General features: G+C 43.9%; 1 protein-coding gene across 1 annotated transcript in view; it reads right to left on the bottom strand.

Moving 5' to 3' along the window:
* The window catches only part of msrb2 (methionine sulfoxide reductase B2), a 28,289-nt gene extending 18,139 nt beyond the window's left edge, over window positions 1–10,150 (bottom strand). Inside the window, exons 1-2 of the mRNA XM_007889731.2 lie at window positions 9,910–10,150; window positions 2,368–2,474 (exon numbers count right to left, since the gene is read on the bottom strand). Coding sequence (XP_007887922.1) covers window positions 2,368–2,474; window positions 9,910–10,021 — 219 coding nt within the window. The 5' untranslated portion in view covers window positions 10,022–10,150. The remainder of the gene's footprint in view (window positions 1–2,367; window positions 2,475–9,909) is intronic.
* Window positions 10,151–16,017: the final 5,867 nt, after the last annotated feature.

The raw sequence follows: 16,017 nt of genomic DNA, 5'->3' as shown, positions 1-16,017 counted from the left end.
CAACCATCTCCGCCGCCAAAAAACTCAAACCCGTCTGCTCGAGCGCAGATGGTAGAAAACTGGCCTGACAGTCCACCGCCAACTGTGGCTTGAGCATCTCCATAGCTACCATCGTTCTTTGACACAGGCAAAAACGGTCTTCTACTCCAACATCATCTTGGAGGCTAAACACAACCCTAAAATCCTTTTTTCCACCACCCACTACCTCCTCCGTGCCCCCCCTCAGGTCTCCTCAATTTTCGTATCAAATGCCAAGTGCGAGGAGGTCATGGACTTCTTTTCATCTAAAATACTTAACATCCACCAGGCAGCATCATCCACCTGCCCCTCTCTGTCCCCCTCACCTTCCTCATCATCTGCTCCTACCACCACCCCCATTCTACATTCCTTTCTCCCCATCTCTCCTTCCTCTCACCCACCATCACCTCCATGAAACCCACCAACCATCATTAACCTCTCCTCCAGATATCAGTCCCTGCCTCCTTCAAAACTGCTGTCATCACCCCCCTCCTGAAAAAACCCTCCCTAGATCCCTCAAACCCCAGCCATTACCGCCCTATTTCACCTAACTCATTTTTCCACCTCTCTTTGCGATCCCCAGTCCCCTGATGTTCTGTCAGCCTACCTGTCAGACCTCAGGGGCTGGATGAGCGCAAACTTCCTTCAGCTGAACGTTGACAAGACGGAAGGCATATTCTTTGGCTCTCGTCAATGTCTAAAATTTCATGGCTCTCACCTCCTCCACCTAACCAGCTTCCCCCTAAAACTCTCTGAACCTGTATGCAACCTCGGTGTCAGGTTCAACCCCCAATTAACCTTCCTCCCCCACATCTGGTCCCTCACCAGCACCACTTTCTTCCGCCTCCGACGCATCGCCCGTCTCCGCCAATACCTCTCCCCAAAAGTCACTGAAACCCTGGTCCATGCCTTTGTCACCTCTCATCTGGACTACTCTAACTCCCTCCTCACTGGTCTCCCATCCACTACCATCCATAAAATCCAGATCATTCAAAACTTTGCCGCCCGCATTCTCACCCACACGAAACTCTACTCCCCGATCACCCCAGCCCTTGCCAGACTGCACTGGCTGCCTATTCCAGAGAGGATCGATGTCAAGATCCTCACTCCTTGTATTCAAGTCCCTGCTCTCCTCTGCACCCCCTTACTTCTCTGACCTCCTCTCTCCTCAAAACAGTACCCGTTGCCTCCATTCCTCCGGGTCTGGCCTCCTCCTCGTCTCCCGAGTCCTCCGCTCCACCCTCGGCGGCGGTTCCTTCAGCCTCTATGCCCCGAGGATCTGGAACTGCCTTCCTCACTCCCTTCGTCTCGCTCCTTCCCCATTTTCAGGTCTCTGCTGAAGACCTTTCTTTTCGACCATGCCTTTGGTCACCTTCCTCCCCCCCTCCCCTTGGCTTAGCCCCAGGATCCGTTACTGTAAAGCGCTCTGAGATGCCGTCCGGAATGGAGGGCGCTATATAAATCCAAGTTGTTGTTGTTGTTTGTTTTACAAATATTTCTCTGTAAACGTGGTATCATGGTAACACAAAAAAGCATTAAAGGAGAAAAGGCCAATCAGCCCTTCAAGGCTCCCTTTTCCATTACAGTCTCCCTTTCAAAGATACCACCCCATCCATTCAACTCTGGAGAGAAATTTCTGTGTAAATACTCCTTGATTCCCAAAGGTAGTTTTCACCCTTTAAAGACCTGGATCATGCCTTTCTTCAAACTACTTTACGATACGAGTTTCAGATGATCCTGCCTACACAGGATAATAATAATATTCCTTGCATTTGATATAGCGCTTTTCACGTCGGGAGGACGTCCCAAAGCGCTTCACAGTATATACTGTAAAGTGAATTGACTGTATATTTGTGGGCGAACACGGCAACCAAATGCGCACAGCAATGTCCCACAAACAGTCATGGATTGAAAATGACCAATTTTATTATTGTTTTGTTTTTGGAGGGATTATTATTAGGCGTGTGGAGTAAGGAAACTTGCCCAAGGTTTCGCCCTGACCTGCCTGGAATTGAACTCAGGTCTCTCGCTTGCAAAGCAAGTGCTCTAACCACTGAGCTACAGGACTCCACATATTATGGTTATATTGAACCAGCAATGCTACTGTTAAATCAGTCAATTGAGTCATGTGGAAAAGTGCTGCTTGATGTCCAATGCCTATTCTTTCCTCCAAATCTTCAGCCACCCTTCACCTGCCTCAGATTTCCCAGCTGAATGTATGTATAGTGACATTGACTCTCCACTTGCAAAAATAGTTCAACAACTGATGTCATCTGAAATGCTTCGTAAATGATGTCCATCATTTGCAGTTTACTCCATGTCACCATGTTATAACAGTAAACTACTCACCAGTTCAGTTCCTTTTTCTCGAGTCACAAAGTATTGCTCTGGCGTCAGCTTCTTTTGCCAATCAACATTTATGGTTGATTCATCATATCGCGTCAGTGATCTTAAACCTATAGAAATGAAAAGTAGCAAACTCTTACTTAGGAACTCTTTTTGGATATCTGAAATAAAAACACAAGTCGCTGGGAAAACTCAGCGGGTCAAGGCAGCATCTGTGGAGAGGTAAATGACTTAACGTTTCAGGTCGATGACCGTTTGTCAGTATTTTGCCTTTTGGATACAATAATAACAATAATCCTTGCATTTGATATAGCGCCTTATCACGTCTTCGAGACAACAACAACAAAATTACATTTGCATAGCGTCTTTCACATCAGGAGGACATCTCAAGGCGCTGGACAGTCAGAGTGTTGGACCCAAGCTGCAGGTCAGGATTGGGGAGGGTGGAGGGCATGGGGGGGGAAGCAGGGTGATCGAAAGCATGGTCGAAGAGGAGGTCTTGAGATTGGTCTTGAAGAAGGCAAGGGAGGGGGTGAGGCGGAGGGACTACGGGATGGAGTTCCAGAAGGTGGGGGCAGAGTGGCAGAAGACCCTCTCGCCAATGGTGGGGTGGGCAAAGGTGCGGGACATGAAGTAGGCCAGAGCCCGCTGAGCGGATGGAGCGAGCAGGATGGTAGGGGTTAGGAGGTGGCAGAGGTATGGGGGAGCAAGACCGTGGAGGGCTTTGCAGGTGAGGACCAGGATCTTGAACTGTATCCTCTGTTTGATGGGAAGCCAGTGGAGTCGGGCGAGGATGGGGGTGATAGGGTCGCGTAGCCTTGTGCGGGAGATGGCACGCACAGCAGGGTTCTGGACGATCTGCAGCCCGTGGATGGAGAGTTCGGGAGGCCAACAAGCAGGGAGTTTACGTCGTCCAGCCTTGATGTAACAAATGCGTGTATGAGGGTTTCAGCAGCCTGCGGTGTGAGACAGTGGTGGAGCCGGATGATGTTGCAAAGGTGGGGGAAGGCAGAGCAGATCACGGCATGGATGAGGGGTAGAAAGGATAGTTGAGGGTCAAACAAGACGCCAAGGTTCCAGACTGGCTTAGTAAGGTGGAGTGTGCATCCGTGGATTGAGTGAAGGATTTTTTTTTAGAAGGAATTATTACCCGCGGAAGAGCAATCCACCAATCAACTAACAATCGGGTTCCTACTTACTGCTTGGTAAACAGGTGTGTGGAGTAAGGAAACTTGCCCAATGTTTCACCCTGCCAGGAATCGAACCCAAGTCTCTTGCTTGCGAGGCAAGTGCTCCAACCACTGAGCTAAGGACTCCATATCTGTCTATCAAGAAGATTGTTATATGTTTAAATAGTGAAATACACAAAGAGACGATCTACAAATGGACCACCTGAGAGTCACCAATGAGCATCAGCAGCACTTGTCTTGAGTGGATTTGGTCACGTCCAGGAGTCGACCATGTCAGTCATCAGATCTGAGTTTCTAATTAGTTGAATAGTTGCCCTTTAAGTTAGATTTTCAGCAAATCAAAGTCCAGCTTTTGAAAGTTGTCCCACCTCCAAGACACAGGTTGAAGGAGAGAAAGAAGGGCATAATTTTAGATCTGAGAGGATTAAAAACATAAATTGGGTTAAATTTAAATAAAATGTAGGGATATAAAATAAGGGCAGAGAACGCGAAAGAAGTCAGAACAGGGAACAAGGGGTAAATTAAAGGGAACATTTTTAATGTGCTTGAAGTGCTTGGTTTTATAGTTGTAGGGTTACTATTACATAATTAGGTTATTTATTCCAGATATTTAAGTAACTTTGTTACTGTTATATTCTTTTTTGTTTCAGCATCACAGCACAGCAGCTGTAAACATAAGAAATCCTTACCAGAGGGGAGACGAGGATAATTTGTTTTACTCAGAGATCTGTTACAGTCTGGAATGCAATGCCTGAAAGGTTGGTGGAAGCAGATTCGATAATAGCTTTCAAAAGGGAATTGGATAGGTACTTGAAAAGGAAACATTTGTAGGTCTATATTAATAATAATAATAATCCTTGCATTTGATATAACGCTTTTCACGTCTTCTAGACGTCCCTAAGCACTTCACAGAATATACTGTAAAGTGAATTGACTATATTTTTGGGCGAAACACAACAGCCAATTGCGCACAGCAGTGTATGCTGTAAGAGCAGGCAAGTGGGATTAGTTAGATATCAGGCGCTGACAGCATCAGCATCCAAGCTGCACTCTCCACCTCTCAAAGCCGGTCAGGAACCTCGGTGTTCTGTTCGACCCTGAGCTGTCCTTTCTTCCCCACATCCGCGCCACAGCTGGCACTGCCTTCCACCACCTCCGAAACATCGCCAGACTATGGCACTACCTCACCCCTCACGCTGCTGAAACTCTGGTCCACGCCTTTATCACATCAAGGCTGGACAACGGGAACTCTCTCCTCGCCGGCCTTCCCGGCACCTCCCTCCACAAGCCTCAGGTCATTCAGAACTCTGCAGCTCGTGTACTGTCCCGCACCAGGCTTCGCGACCACATCACTCCCACCCTCGCTCGCCTCCACTGGCTCCCCATCCCCCAGAGGATTGAATTCAAGATCCTCATCCTCACCTACAAGGCCATTCACGGCCTTGCTCCCTCCTACCTCTCCGACCTACTATCCCCCCACATACCTGCCCGTACCCTCCGTTCCTCTGGCTCCGATCTGCTCCACATCCTACCATCGGTGGCCGGGCCTTCAGCCTCTCAGCCCCTAGGCTCTGGAACTCCATCCCCCAGTGCCTTCGCCGCCTCCTCCCTTTCCTCCTTCAAGGCCGATCTCAAGACCTTTCTCTTTGACCGTGCCTTCAGCTCCCCTCTCGACTCTCTAGCCCTCCTCGCTCCCTCCCTTCCCTCCCCTCACCCTGACCATTTCCCCCCTGTTCGGGTCCCGACCCAACTGTACAGCGCCTTGGGATGTCCTCCCGACGTGAAAGGCGCTCTATAAATGCAATCTTGTTGTTGTTGTAGCTCTTTCAAAGAGTGGCATAGGGACGATGGGCTGAATGGCCTCCTTCTGTGCTGTAAGATTCTATGATTCTATGAAGCCAAACAGTCCAGGAAAGCTGCTTATTAAATACCAACTGTCCATGCTGCAGTGATACAATACACTGATATTTTGCATAATTTTGATGCATAAAACTACACTGGGGTTCAGTGTAGTTTTATGCATCAAAATTATGCAAAATATGTAATAGTGTAACTATGATGTGAAATAGGCCAACTGATATTAATTTGGAGTACAACAAATAATAATAATCCTTGCATTTGATATAGTGCTTTTCACGTCTTCTAGACATCTCAAAGCGCTTAACAGAATAGACTGTAAAGTGAATTGACTGTATATTTGTGGGAGAAAACAAGGCCACATCCAAGGAATGATGAATGTGTGTAATGTAATTCCAGTTTGACGGCAGTCATTGCAAAGCCACATTTTTAACCTTAACAAAATTAAGTTTAAAAGTTCCTGAGTTGTCCCTTAGGAATCTTATCATGATCAGAGAGTTGGCTGTGCCTCCAGCTCTTGAATAACTTAAAACATAATTTAAACAGCAGGGTTAGCAGAGCTGTATACATGCACCCAGTTACACACTTGGGCAGCATTGATTGAGATCTGATGCAATATCTGCAGTTTCCAGGCAGCATGTTGAACCAACAACAATAACAAATTGCATTTATATAGCACCTTTCATCTCACAAGGTACTGGACAGTCAAGGGTTTTCGCCCGAGCTGAGAGCTGAAATCAAGAGCGGTGAAGGGCAAGAGCGGTGGGGATGGGGGAGGGTTGACCAAAGATATGGTCAAATAGGAAGGTCTTGAGACAGCCCTTGAAGGAGACAAGAAAGTGGGTGAGGCAAAGGGTCTCCTGGGATGTAATTCCAGAGGGTAGGGGCAGAGTGGCAGAAGGCCCGCCTGCCAATAGTGGGGCAAGCGAGGTGAGGGACGTGTAGCAGTCCGGAGCCCAACTCTATTCTAACTGAAGTGGAGAGCCAGAGGGAGGATGGGTATGATTGGCTCACAGGTGTAGGAGAGGATAAGTGCTGCAGAGTACTGACTAATCTGTAGTTAGGAAGTCTGGCAAGCAAGGAGTTAGCATCGTCAATCCTGGATGAATTGGCAGCCTGAGGGGAGAGATAATGTTGGAGGCGGGCAATGTTGCGGAGGTGGTGGAAGGTAGAATGGGTCATGGCATGGATGTGGGGTTTAAAGAGGTGGAGAGTGCATCAATGAATAGTGATGCTGTCAGTGCCTGAGATGAGGAGGCACTGACGGAAGCCAAGCAGGAGGGCCTCGGTTTGTCAACAATCAACTGAAGAGAATTGGCTCTCATCCAGGACTTGATGTCGGACAGACAATTTTTATCAGGACAGCAGTTGTCCTGAGGTCGAGGGTGGAAGCAGAGATAGAGGTGGGCATCATCTGCATACAGGTGGAAGTTAACCTCATGCCTGCGGATGGCATGAGGATTGCCTATGGCATAAGGGTTATCACTTAGATACTGTGGGGCTGCTTATTTGTCCAAGAACGATCTCACCACAGGAGCCCCAAATGAGTTTACTACCACTTTCTGGTTTGTCACTCTTGCATAAAAGTTTTCCCCGGTTTCATTCAGGACCCAACTAAAACAGTCTTGTCCTTTCCTATTAGCTGTGAAAACATCCATCACTGATGTTTCACACATAATATATATATTTTTAAATGTACTCCCACATTTAAAATGGAAAGTTAGCAGAGAAGGGAGCAGAACAAAGATAAATGATAAAAAAGGGAATAGCTTCACTATTAGAAAAGGGTTAGAATATTTGGAGCATGATATATATATATATAAATGGGCCATGGAGTCTGTGTAGGCTCTCAGAGCAAGTTGTAGTTTCAATCTCACTGTCCTGGCCTTTCCCCCTTGTATGAAGCTATTAGGAGATTTTGGGGGTTGGATTTGTGGATGTCAGGTGAGGACAGGCTTGCACTAATTTATATAATAATCCTTGCATTTGATATTGTACCTTATCACCTGGGTCAATAGAAAATTACGGCCGCACTTTTCGTTGGAATCCACCACAAAGGCCATTCTCCGCTCCAAACCCACTATAAATGTAGTTTCTGCCCCCCGGGCCTCTATGTGCTTGTGAGTGTCTCTATGTGACTGTGTTTCTCTCTGTGTTTGTGAGTCTCTCTTTCTGTTTGCAAGTGTCACACATGTATTTGTGTGTGTCTCTCTCACTATGTGTTTGTGAGTGTCTTTATGTGTTTGTCTCTCTATATGTTTGTGAGAGTCTGTGTGAGTCTCTGTGTGTGTGAGTGTCCCTGTGAGGTCTCTCTCTCCCCTGTATGTGTTTGTGAGTGTCTCTATGTGAGTGTGTCTCTCTATCCTTCGTATGTGTGTGTGTTTGTGAGTGCCTCTATGTGAGTGTGTCTCCCCCCTCTGTATGTGGGTTTGTGAGTGTGTGTCTCTCTTTTCTGTATGTGTGTGTTTGTGAGCGTCTGTGTTAGTGTGTCTCTCTCCTCTGTATGTGTATTGGTTTATGAGTGTGCATGTGTGTCTCTGTTTGTGTATGTGTGTGTATGTCTCTTTGTGTCTATGAGTGTATGTTTATGTATGTGTTTGTAAGTGTGTCTGTGTGAGTGGAGTGTCTCGAGCGCTCTGAGATGCTGCCCTGCGTGGAGGGCGCCATATAGTTGTTGTGTGTGTCTCTTCTATACGTGTGTGTGTTTATGAGTGTCTCCTTTTTGTCTATGAGTTTGTGTCTCTCTCTGTGAGAATGCCTCACTGGTGTTTACTCCCCGCCCCCACGCACCCCCCCAAAAAAAATGGGCCACCCAGTTTTTGTTAAAGAATTAATAATTATACATTTTTTTGCAACAATCTAATACGTTTTATTTCCTCATGTTTAGTTTTAATCAATAAAGTGAAAAAATGTAGGTTGGCAGTAAAACGTACCTCAATAGCACCAATCAACTCCTTGCAATTTCCTGTAAAATGTGCCAAAAATTTCCCTGCAATTTCCAGAAAAATTGAAAATTTCCCCGCAATGTGTACCAAATATTTCCCAATTTTCTATTGGCCCAGCTTATCACCCTGTTGAGACGTCTCAAAACGCTTCACATGATATATACTGTAAAGTGGACTGACTGTGCAATTTGCGGACGAAACACACCCACAATATGTCGTTCGTCCATCCGTCCTCCCCCGAGATAAGAAGCTTGAAGACACTCACTATCTATGCCAGCACATGAGCAGTACCAAGCACAAGCCACTGCCTTCGGAAGGTGGGGGAGGGTGTAGAGACAGAAGGGACTGAAAGCTGTATAACGTTGTCGAAGATTTTTAATTATCTGATACGCAAGTGACTACAGCAATGCTAACTAAACATATCTCCCCCCACCCACCCCCGCGTTACCCTTTCTCTAAACCTAGCAACAGTTTCCACGCAACAACATAAAGATCAAGTATCACCTCTCAGAGGAGGTTCAAAGGGGTCATTGCTTTTGCATTTCAAACATTTAAACCAACTTGCCACATTGACCTTTCAGCCAGGACTCACTTGTGTCTGAGCCTGAAGTGGACACAGCTGCGCTTTGTTTGCTCAACTGAGATAAAACGTTCCAGAGAAGAACAAGGATTTAATCATTACAAAATCTGCATGAAATATTTTCGTTACACAGTCAAGTCACTTTATTGTATATTCTGTGATGCGCTTGGAGATGTCACAATGATGTGATAGGTGATATGACAAATGCAAGGATTATTATTGATTATTATTATTATTTTTATTATTATGCCAAACGCTCATTATTTGCTTTCAAACAATCTCTGATTGCTCTCTCCAGAGGAGCCAGAGCAACTGCACACAGATTCTCGGTTTACCATTTTATGTGAAATGAGAGATCGTGAATGCAATTCGCTGTTTTTTTTAAAAAATTCTCATTACAGTTATACAGCTTTACAAACCCATGAATCGCAAACATGAGAGAAACCTATGTCCACAATGAGTATTGGATTTATTATAACAATAGACCTTGTGTTTGATAGTCAACAACAACAAATTACATGCGTACAGCGCCGTTCACATCAGGAGACCAACCCAAGACGCTGGCAATGTAACACCTTCTCACATCTTCTGGACATTTCACAGAATATACTGTGTCAGTGTATTGACTGTGTATTTTGTGTGGGGTGAATAGGATTAACCACGGTTCATTACATTTCAAACGCCACTGGCTCAATATCCCTTCACATTTTGTCCAAATCAGCGACACTTCTAAAGACATGAAGCATTTTCACATCGACTTGACTTGCCAATAGCTTTTTATTTGTTTTGATTTTTGCCACCCCCCCCCTCGAAAGCAAGTCTCCGGGAGCGCCAGATGTGTGCACTGAGCAGTGGAAATTTCCACTGAAACTTACAGCCCAAACAACAGCTGCAGCGTGCAAGTCAGCACATGAATCTGAGTGGATTCATTCATGGTCAGACCGCACTGGGCAGAGCCCCAGCTCTAACCTACCTGCCCTGGTATGAAAAGGTCGTGTCCACTGAACCCTCTTCCACCCACTGACGGTCCTGGGAAGGTTTTCCCTGAAGAGAAGCCCGGAAAAACGAAGGACAAAGCGAGCCATGGTTCAGGGTGAGCAGCCGATGTTTGGGTCCGATCAGCCCGTGCTCCTCAGCACTTCCCACTCGCTGCCTGACGTCAACTGCAGTCATTAGCATGTGTTACTATATTTGTCAGTGTGTGAAAGGGTAGAGAGGTTCCCCACTGCCTGCAAGGCAGCAGATTAGCCTGCCTGCCGTGTCTATTTTCATTGTAATAAAACATGCAGCATTGTGTTGCTTTGCGGCAAATGCTCTGGGCTTTATTGTTATTATTAATGACAATAACATGCTGCAGAGTAAATGCTAAAGCCTCGTATTACCCCCCCCCCCCCACCCCCAGCCCTTGCTCTCTGCTGTAGCACTGTCCTCCCAAAAAGCACGGTTTCGCCCTCAAAACACAAAATCGTTTTGCAATACATGTGGTGAAGCTCTTTGAGATGTCTCAATGATAATAATAATAATAATAATAATAATAAATCCTTGCATTTTATTTAGCATCTTAACAGGTCTTCGAGACGTTATAAAGTGCTTCAGGGAGCCAGTGGAGCCTGGCTAGAACTGGTGTGATTGGGGATACGGGGTTTAGTGCGGGTGAGTTTGCGGGCGGCAGAGTTTTGAATCAGTTGGATCCTGTGAATGGTGGAGCCGGGGAGACCGGCAAACAGGGTATTTGAGAAGTCCAGTCGGGAGGTGACGAGTTCATGGACGAATGTTTTGGCTGGGTCTGGGTTAAAGTACGATCGGAGGTGTGCAATGAGGTGGAGGAAGGCGGACCTGGTCAAGGACTGTATGTGGGGAAGGAAAGACAGCTGTGGGTCAAACCTGGCACCTAGGTTTGGAAAGTCTGAGGGATAGGCCGGGGAGGTTGAGGAGGTCAGAGTCGCAGGATAGAATACGTTGATAGAGCCGAAGAGTATGGCTTCCGTCTTGTCAACATTCAATTGTAGGAAGTTTTCACTCATCCAGGCCCTGATGTCTGCCAGACAAGCTAAGGGAACATTGGCGGACCTGGAGTCGCAGCTGGAGGGAGAAGGAGAAATAGATTTGTGTGTCATCTGCATGCATGTGGAAGTTTACCTGGTGTCTGCGTGCTTCAGCCACTGTGCCCGAAACTCTGGAACACTCTTCCTCTATCCCTCCGCCTTGCCCCTTCCTTCCCCTTCTTCAGGACGCTCCTGAACATCTTCCTCTTTGACCGTGCTTACGGTCATCTTCCCCCCTCCCCCCGGCTCAGTGTCATGTCCCCGCTACTCTCAAGCACACTGGGATGCTACCCTGCGTGAGGTGTCCTACGTAAATGCAAATTGTTGTTGATCATATAAAGTTCTAGCAGACAGAAAGTGGGAGATGTTGCTATGTAAGAGAAAGTTAATTTGAAGAATGGATGCAACTTCGTCTCTCGTGAATAATGTAATATTTTTCATTTATTTCCATTCACAAATAGTAGGCCATACTGCTAAGGTATTACTTCAGAAGAGAGCAAAAGAAAGATCCCTCTGCTAAAAATAATGTCTCGTTGGATAGTTAACTCAAAGCACGGATGTTAAATGAATCAGAAGCAGAAAACACTAGAAACATATCATAAATCAATCAGCACCTGAAAAGAAAAGTCAGGTTAATGTTCAGTGTGAACTGAATGACTAATGTGTGATTATCTTTCTTGAAGGGGAAGGTAAGTTCGCAGAAGGATGGCAGATGCAATTCAATGAGGTCAAATGCAAGTTAATGCATTTTGACTGTAAAATAGCAGTTGGAAATATTTATTATATGAAAAACAAAACAATACAATCCTTGTAACACAAATATGTTTTAATTTGCCTCTTTTATTTAGACATACATTAAAGTCTTGTTAGTATAAATAGACATGTTATATTGTGTTTAGCACATATATTAACCAATGAATAAGACAACACATAATACAGTATGAAACTTGGTAGAACTAGACATATTATTCAGAATGTTGGCACAAACACCGTAATGATAAAGCTGTTCACATTGCTGGAAGAAGAGTAGCTAAAGTTATCCTCTTTACAAACAAAAGCTGTGGGAGTTTTGAGCCTTGGCATATGTACTGCTATTCTGTGGGAAAGCACATTTGTCACCCAATCTGTTGCCGAATTCTGTCTGTATCATCATTTGTAATTTATTTAGTGATATTTTATTAAAAATATATACTTTGTCCTTGTTTAAAGGAGAATTCTTTAAATAATTCCCAGTCAAAAAAAGAGGAAATAGCTTTTTCCCTGGATATTAAAAATCCAATTGGAGCCTTATGTCAATATGTTTGACCGACGTGAGATAAGGAGTGTCCTGATTGGAAGTAATCCAAACAAGATTGTGTTTACTAACTGCTAAATGGCACCAAGAAACAGCGTCTTTGCCAAGGTGGATATTACATTCTGGTGGAATATTAACACACAATACACCTGCACTCCCAGTCTCAGAAAAACTGCACACAAACTGGTAGAGGCAAATGTTCCTCCTTTGCTACTCCCTTTCTTACAACATTGAGCAGGTTGGTTCCACTTATCATGCCTACAGGTCTTTATCTGATAAATATCCAGGAAAATGAAAACCTCCTGCAGTTTTGCATGCCAATCATTGAGGCACTATCAATCCCTAGGATGGAGAAGATACACCAAGACATCAATTGTAATTAAAATTAAACCCACACAGCATTAAGGAGGTAACTGCAGGTTTCCAAAGTGATTCTGCACCAAATTTGGAGCTCCTTCACACATCCTGCCTTCTCCTAGTCCAAGGTTTTATATCTGCAAGGGTTGGTCCCAATTAACACAGCTAATTGCCTCTCTCTACTGTATTTCTCTATACTGCAGTTAGGGCAACTATTCTGGAAGATGAGATCAAATGGCCAAAGGGCATTCATCCTCCAAATCTTTCTTTATGATAAATTTAGCACTTAATCTTGGCCTGGCTGTAATTTGGTATCTACAATTACTTATAACATCACACCCTCCAACTGGACTTTTGTGCTTGTAATCCCTCCAATGTTTTTTGTCATCTGTGTTTTTAATACAAAGTCCCATTCCAAATGCAGAACATAAAGCTCTATAGGGATAGTGAAAGGGCCAAACACACATTATGTGTGAGATTGGCCCAGTTAATTGCATTATTGCCTCTTTTGGTTGAGAAAATTGTGGGTGCCCTGCATTGGGAATTAGAGCTCATAGTTCAGTGCTGGGGGAGTGCTGCATTGTCAGAGGTGCTGTTCTCTAGATGAAATGCCAACAATCCTCCAGATGAATTAGTTGTTCACTTTATGGCTGTTTGTATGATCTGCTACATGCAAATCACCTGCCATGTTTGTCTACAAATACACAGACGCTACACTTGATAGCAATTTCCGGTGTAGCACATTGAGATGTTTGATTTTATAGGTGTTTCATCAAATGCAAAGATTATTATTATATCCCAATATCTGGACATTGAAAGTGATCTGTGTGCTGTTATCACTTTATTTCCAATCTCATCACCCCAAATTTATTTTATTGACATTGAATTTATATTATTTTATTTTATGCTTCACAATTTTCTAAATATTGCTGAAAAACTTTACATTTATGTGTGTTTAATTTGCTATCTATTTCCACTTCTGCTCTTCTCTATCTATATTTAGATCCTACTTTAAATCCTACCTCTTTAACCATGTCTGGCAATCTCCCCCATCTATTTTCTTCCTTCCTCGGCCACCACTCTCAGACACTGTGCTACATGAAGGATGCTAACGGATTGCGAGCTCTTGTTATCTATGTGTTGAATTCAATAACCAATCCAAAGCATTTTACAAACCTTTTGTTGCATCTACTGTGTCTATTGTGTCATCTATTTTTGCCTTCAGCCAATTTGGCCATTTTACAGTTGGTTTGGGCATCCAGATCATTTATGTATTTATGAGAAACAATAAAGGTTCAAGCTCTGAACTTTGACCTGCTGAAACCTTCCCTATAATGTGATATTACCTCCTTTTCAAGTACTTTATTTTTTGATCTACTTTTTTTTAAAACTAATTATATCCCACAGATTCCTGTGGCTTTATAGTTTAATTAAAATTCTTTCATGTAGAACTATGTCAAAAGTTGTCTGAATGTCTAAATAAATGGTATCAGAGGGACTGCAATTAATTACTTGATCTGTGACATCCTGAAAAAAATTAAGGAGATTTGCCAGGCAAGATCTTCGCTTTCTCTAAATCCACCCTGGCTGCCTCAGATTACCGTATACTGGAGGAAAACTTTAATAAATTAATAAGAAACAGCCATTGTGCATTTAGAAAGGAAAAGTTATGTCTAACAAATGTGACGTGCTAACAGCCGTTTCTGTTGGATCTTAATGGTCCGATTGCTCAAGCTGCAGATGGTGAAGCAGTGTGAGTGACCTCTTGACAAATTTTCAGAAAACAAATCCATGCATCAGTCTCTACAGTAATCTCCAGCACAACACTGGCAAGAAAGAGAATCAGGCAGAAGTCATAAGCGGTAATAATCTTAAATTCTGGATGTGAGAAGCTTGACTGATGCAAATAACTTTCATTATGCACAAGCAGCAAAGATCAAAAATGCCACTGAATGCAGGTACTTATTTTCAACTATTGCACTCAAAGTACTCATTAAAGAGTTTCAAAAGTTCATAGTCACAGTAAGAACTACCCCAGGCAGCAGGTGCTATATGATGGCACTCACCAGTTGCTGAGATAAGTTTCAATTGGCTGTCCCCGTGTTAATCTACGTATGACATTAATGGAGGCCTCTTCAAGATACCTGTATCATGGTTGCTGTATGTTTTCTCCAACAACAACTTGCATTTATATGGTGCACTTCATGTCTTTGAGCGCTGTACAATAGTGAGGTTGGAGACCGAGGGGGAAGGGGGAGTATTGACTTTAGTTGCAGTTGAAGAGGTAAGTCTTAAAGAGGGATTAAAAGATAGATAACGAGGGTGAGGAGGAGAAATTAAGGCAGGGAGTGTAGTGATTGAAGGCACAGCCATCGATATGATACAGATGGATCAGGGTACATGCAACATGCTTGTGTCTGCTGAATAAAGCAACTGGAGTGGGATACATGCAGGTCAGAGGGATAGGATCAAAATTCTTATAGCAGCAATGTGATCAGCCATGAAAGATTCCTTTATTTTGTCTTCATTGTCTGTATGTTGCAAAACAGCAGAGACACTACCATGTAATTGCTCTTATAGAACCGCAATGGTGGTGAGGTGGGTGACCATCACAAGCCAGAAAATGCTCAGTAACAAATCAGACAATTATGATTGCATTTCATTTAGCTTTTCACAGACTAGCAGTTTTCATGTCAGGGGGATGCCTCAAAGCACTTCACAGGATTAACTGTAAAGTGTAGTAATTATGTATTTTGTAGGGGAACACAAGAGCTAACTCTAAAGTGTAGTGACTGTGTGTTTTGTGAGCAAAATATAGATTATATACTTCACAATAGAATTCTGTGAAACTTTAGGACGTTTAGATAAACTGATAAACTACTATCCCAAAGGCACACGGTATTATTATTATGATGATGTGTGAAATAAAAGTGCTAATTTACAGAGTATTCCTACTATCAATGGCATGTGTTTTCCTTCCTAATCCCAAACCAGCCAATACCCCTTGGTCTAATATCAGGGGTCCTACCTTGTGCTTCTTCAGCAGAGCCAGACAAAGTTGGAAATTTAGATTGTTTTTATTTGGTACACCTGCAAGCAGTATACATTTGCTGCCAACTTTGCTTGAGTTATGCAGTTTAGTCCCAGTGTTGGGGCATAAGTCGAAGTTTGCCTTGAGTCAAATCAACACCAATTTCCATGACATTGGAGATAGATGCCTCATTGCCATTGCACCTGGTGCTTCTGATCCTCAAGAGGCATCTCTGACACCACCTGAATGCTACTGATTGAGCGAGACTTCTGTGCATAGGAATGTGTTGAGTGACATATTAGACATATCAAGATATGGCTAGATTGCTGATATATTTCTCTGTAAGGTAAGTTG

This window comes from Callorhinchus milii, unplaced genomic scaffold (assembly GCF_018977255.1).
Source record: "Callorhinchus milii isolate IMCB2004 unplaced genomic scaffold, IMCB_Cmil_1.0 Scaffold2, whole genome shotgun sequence".
NCBI classification, from domain to species: Eukaryota; Metazoa; Chordata; class Chondrichthyes; order Chimaeriformes; family Callorhinchidae; genus Callorhinchus; species Callorhinchus milii.
Note: the sequence above shows the minus strand (reverse complement) of the source record. Positions and strands in the feature narration are given on the sequence as shown.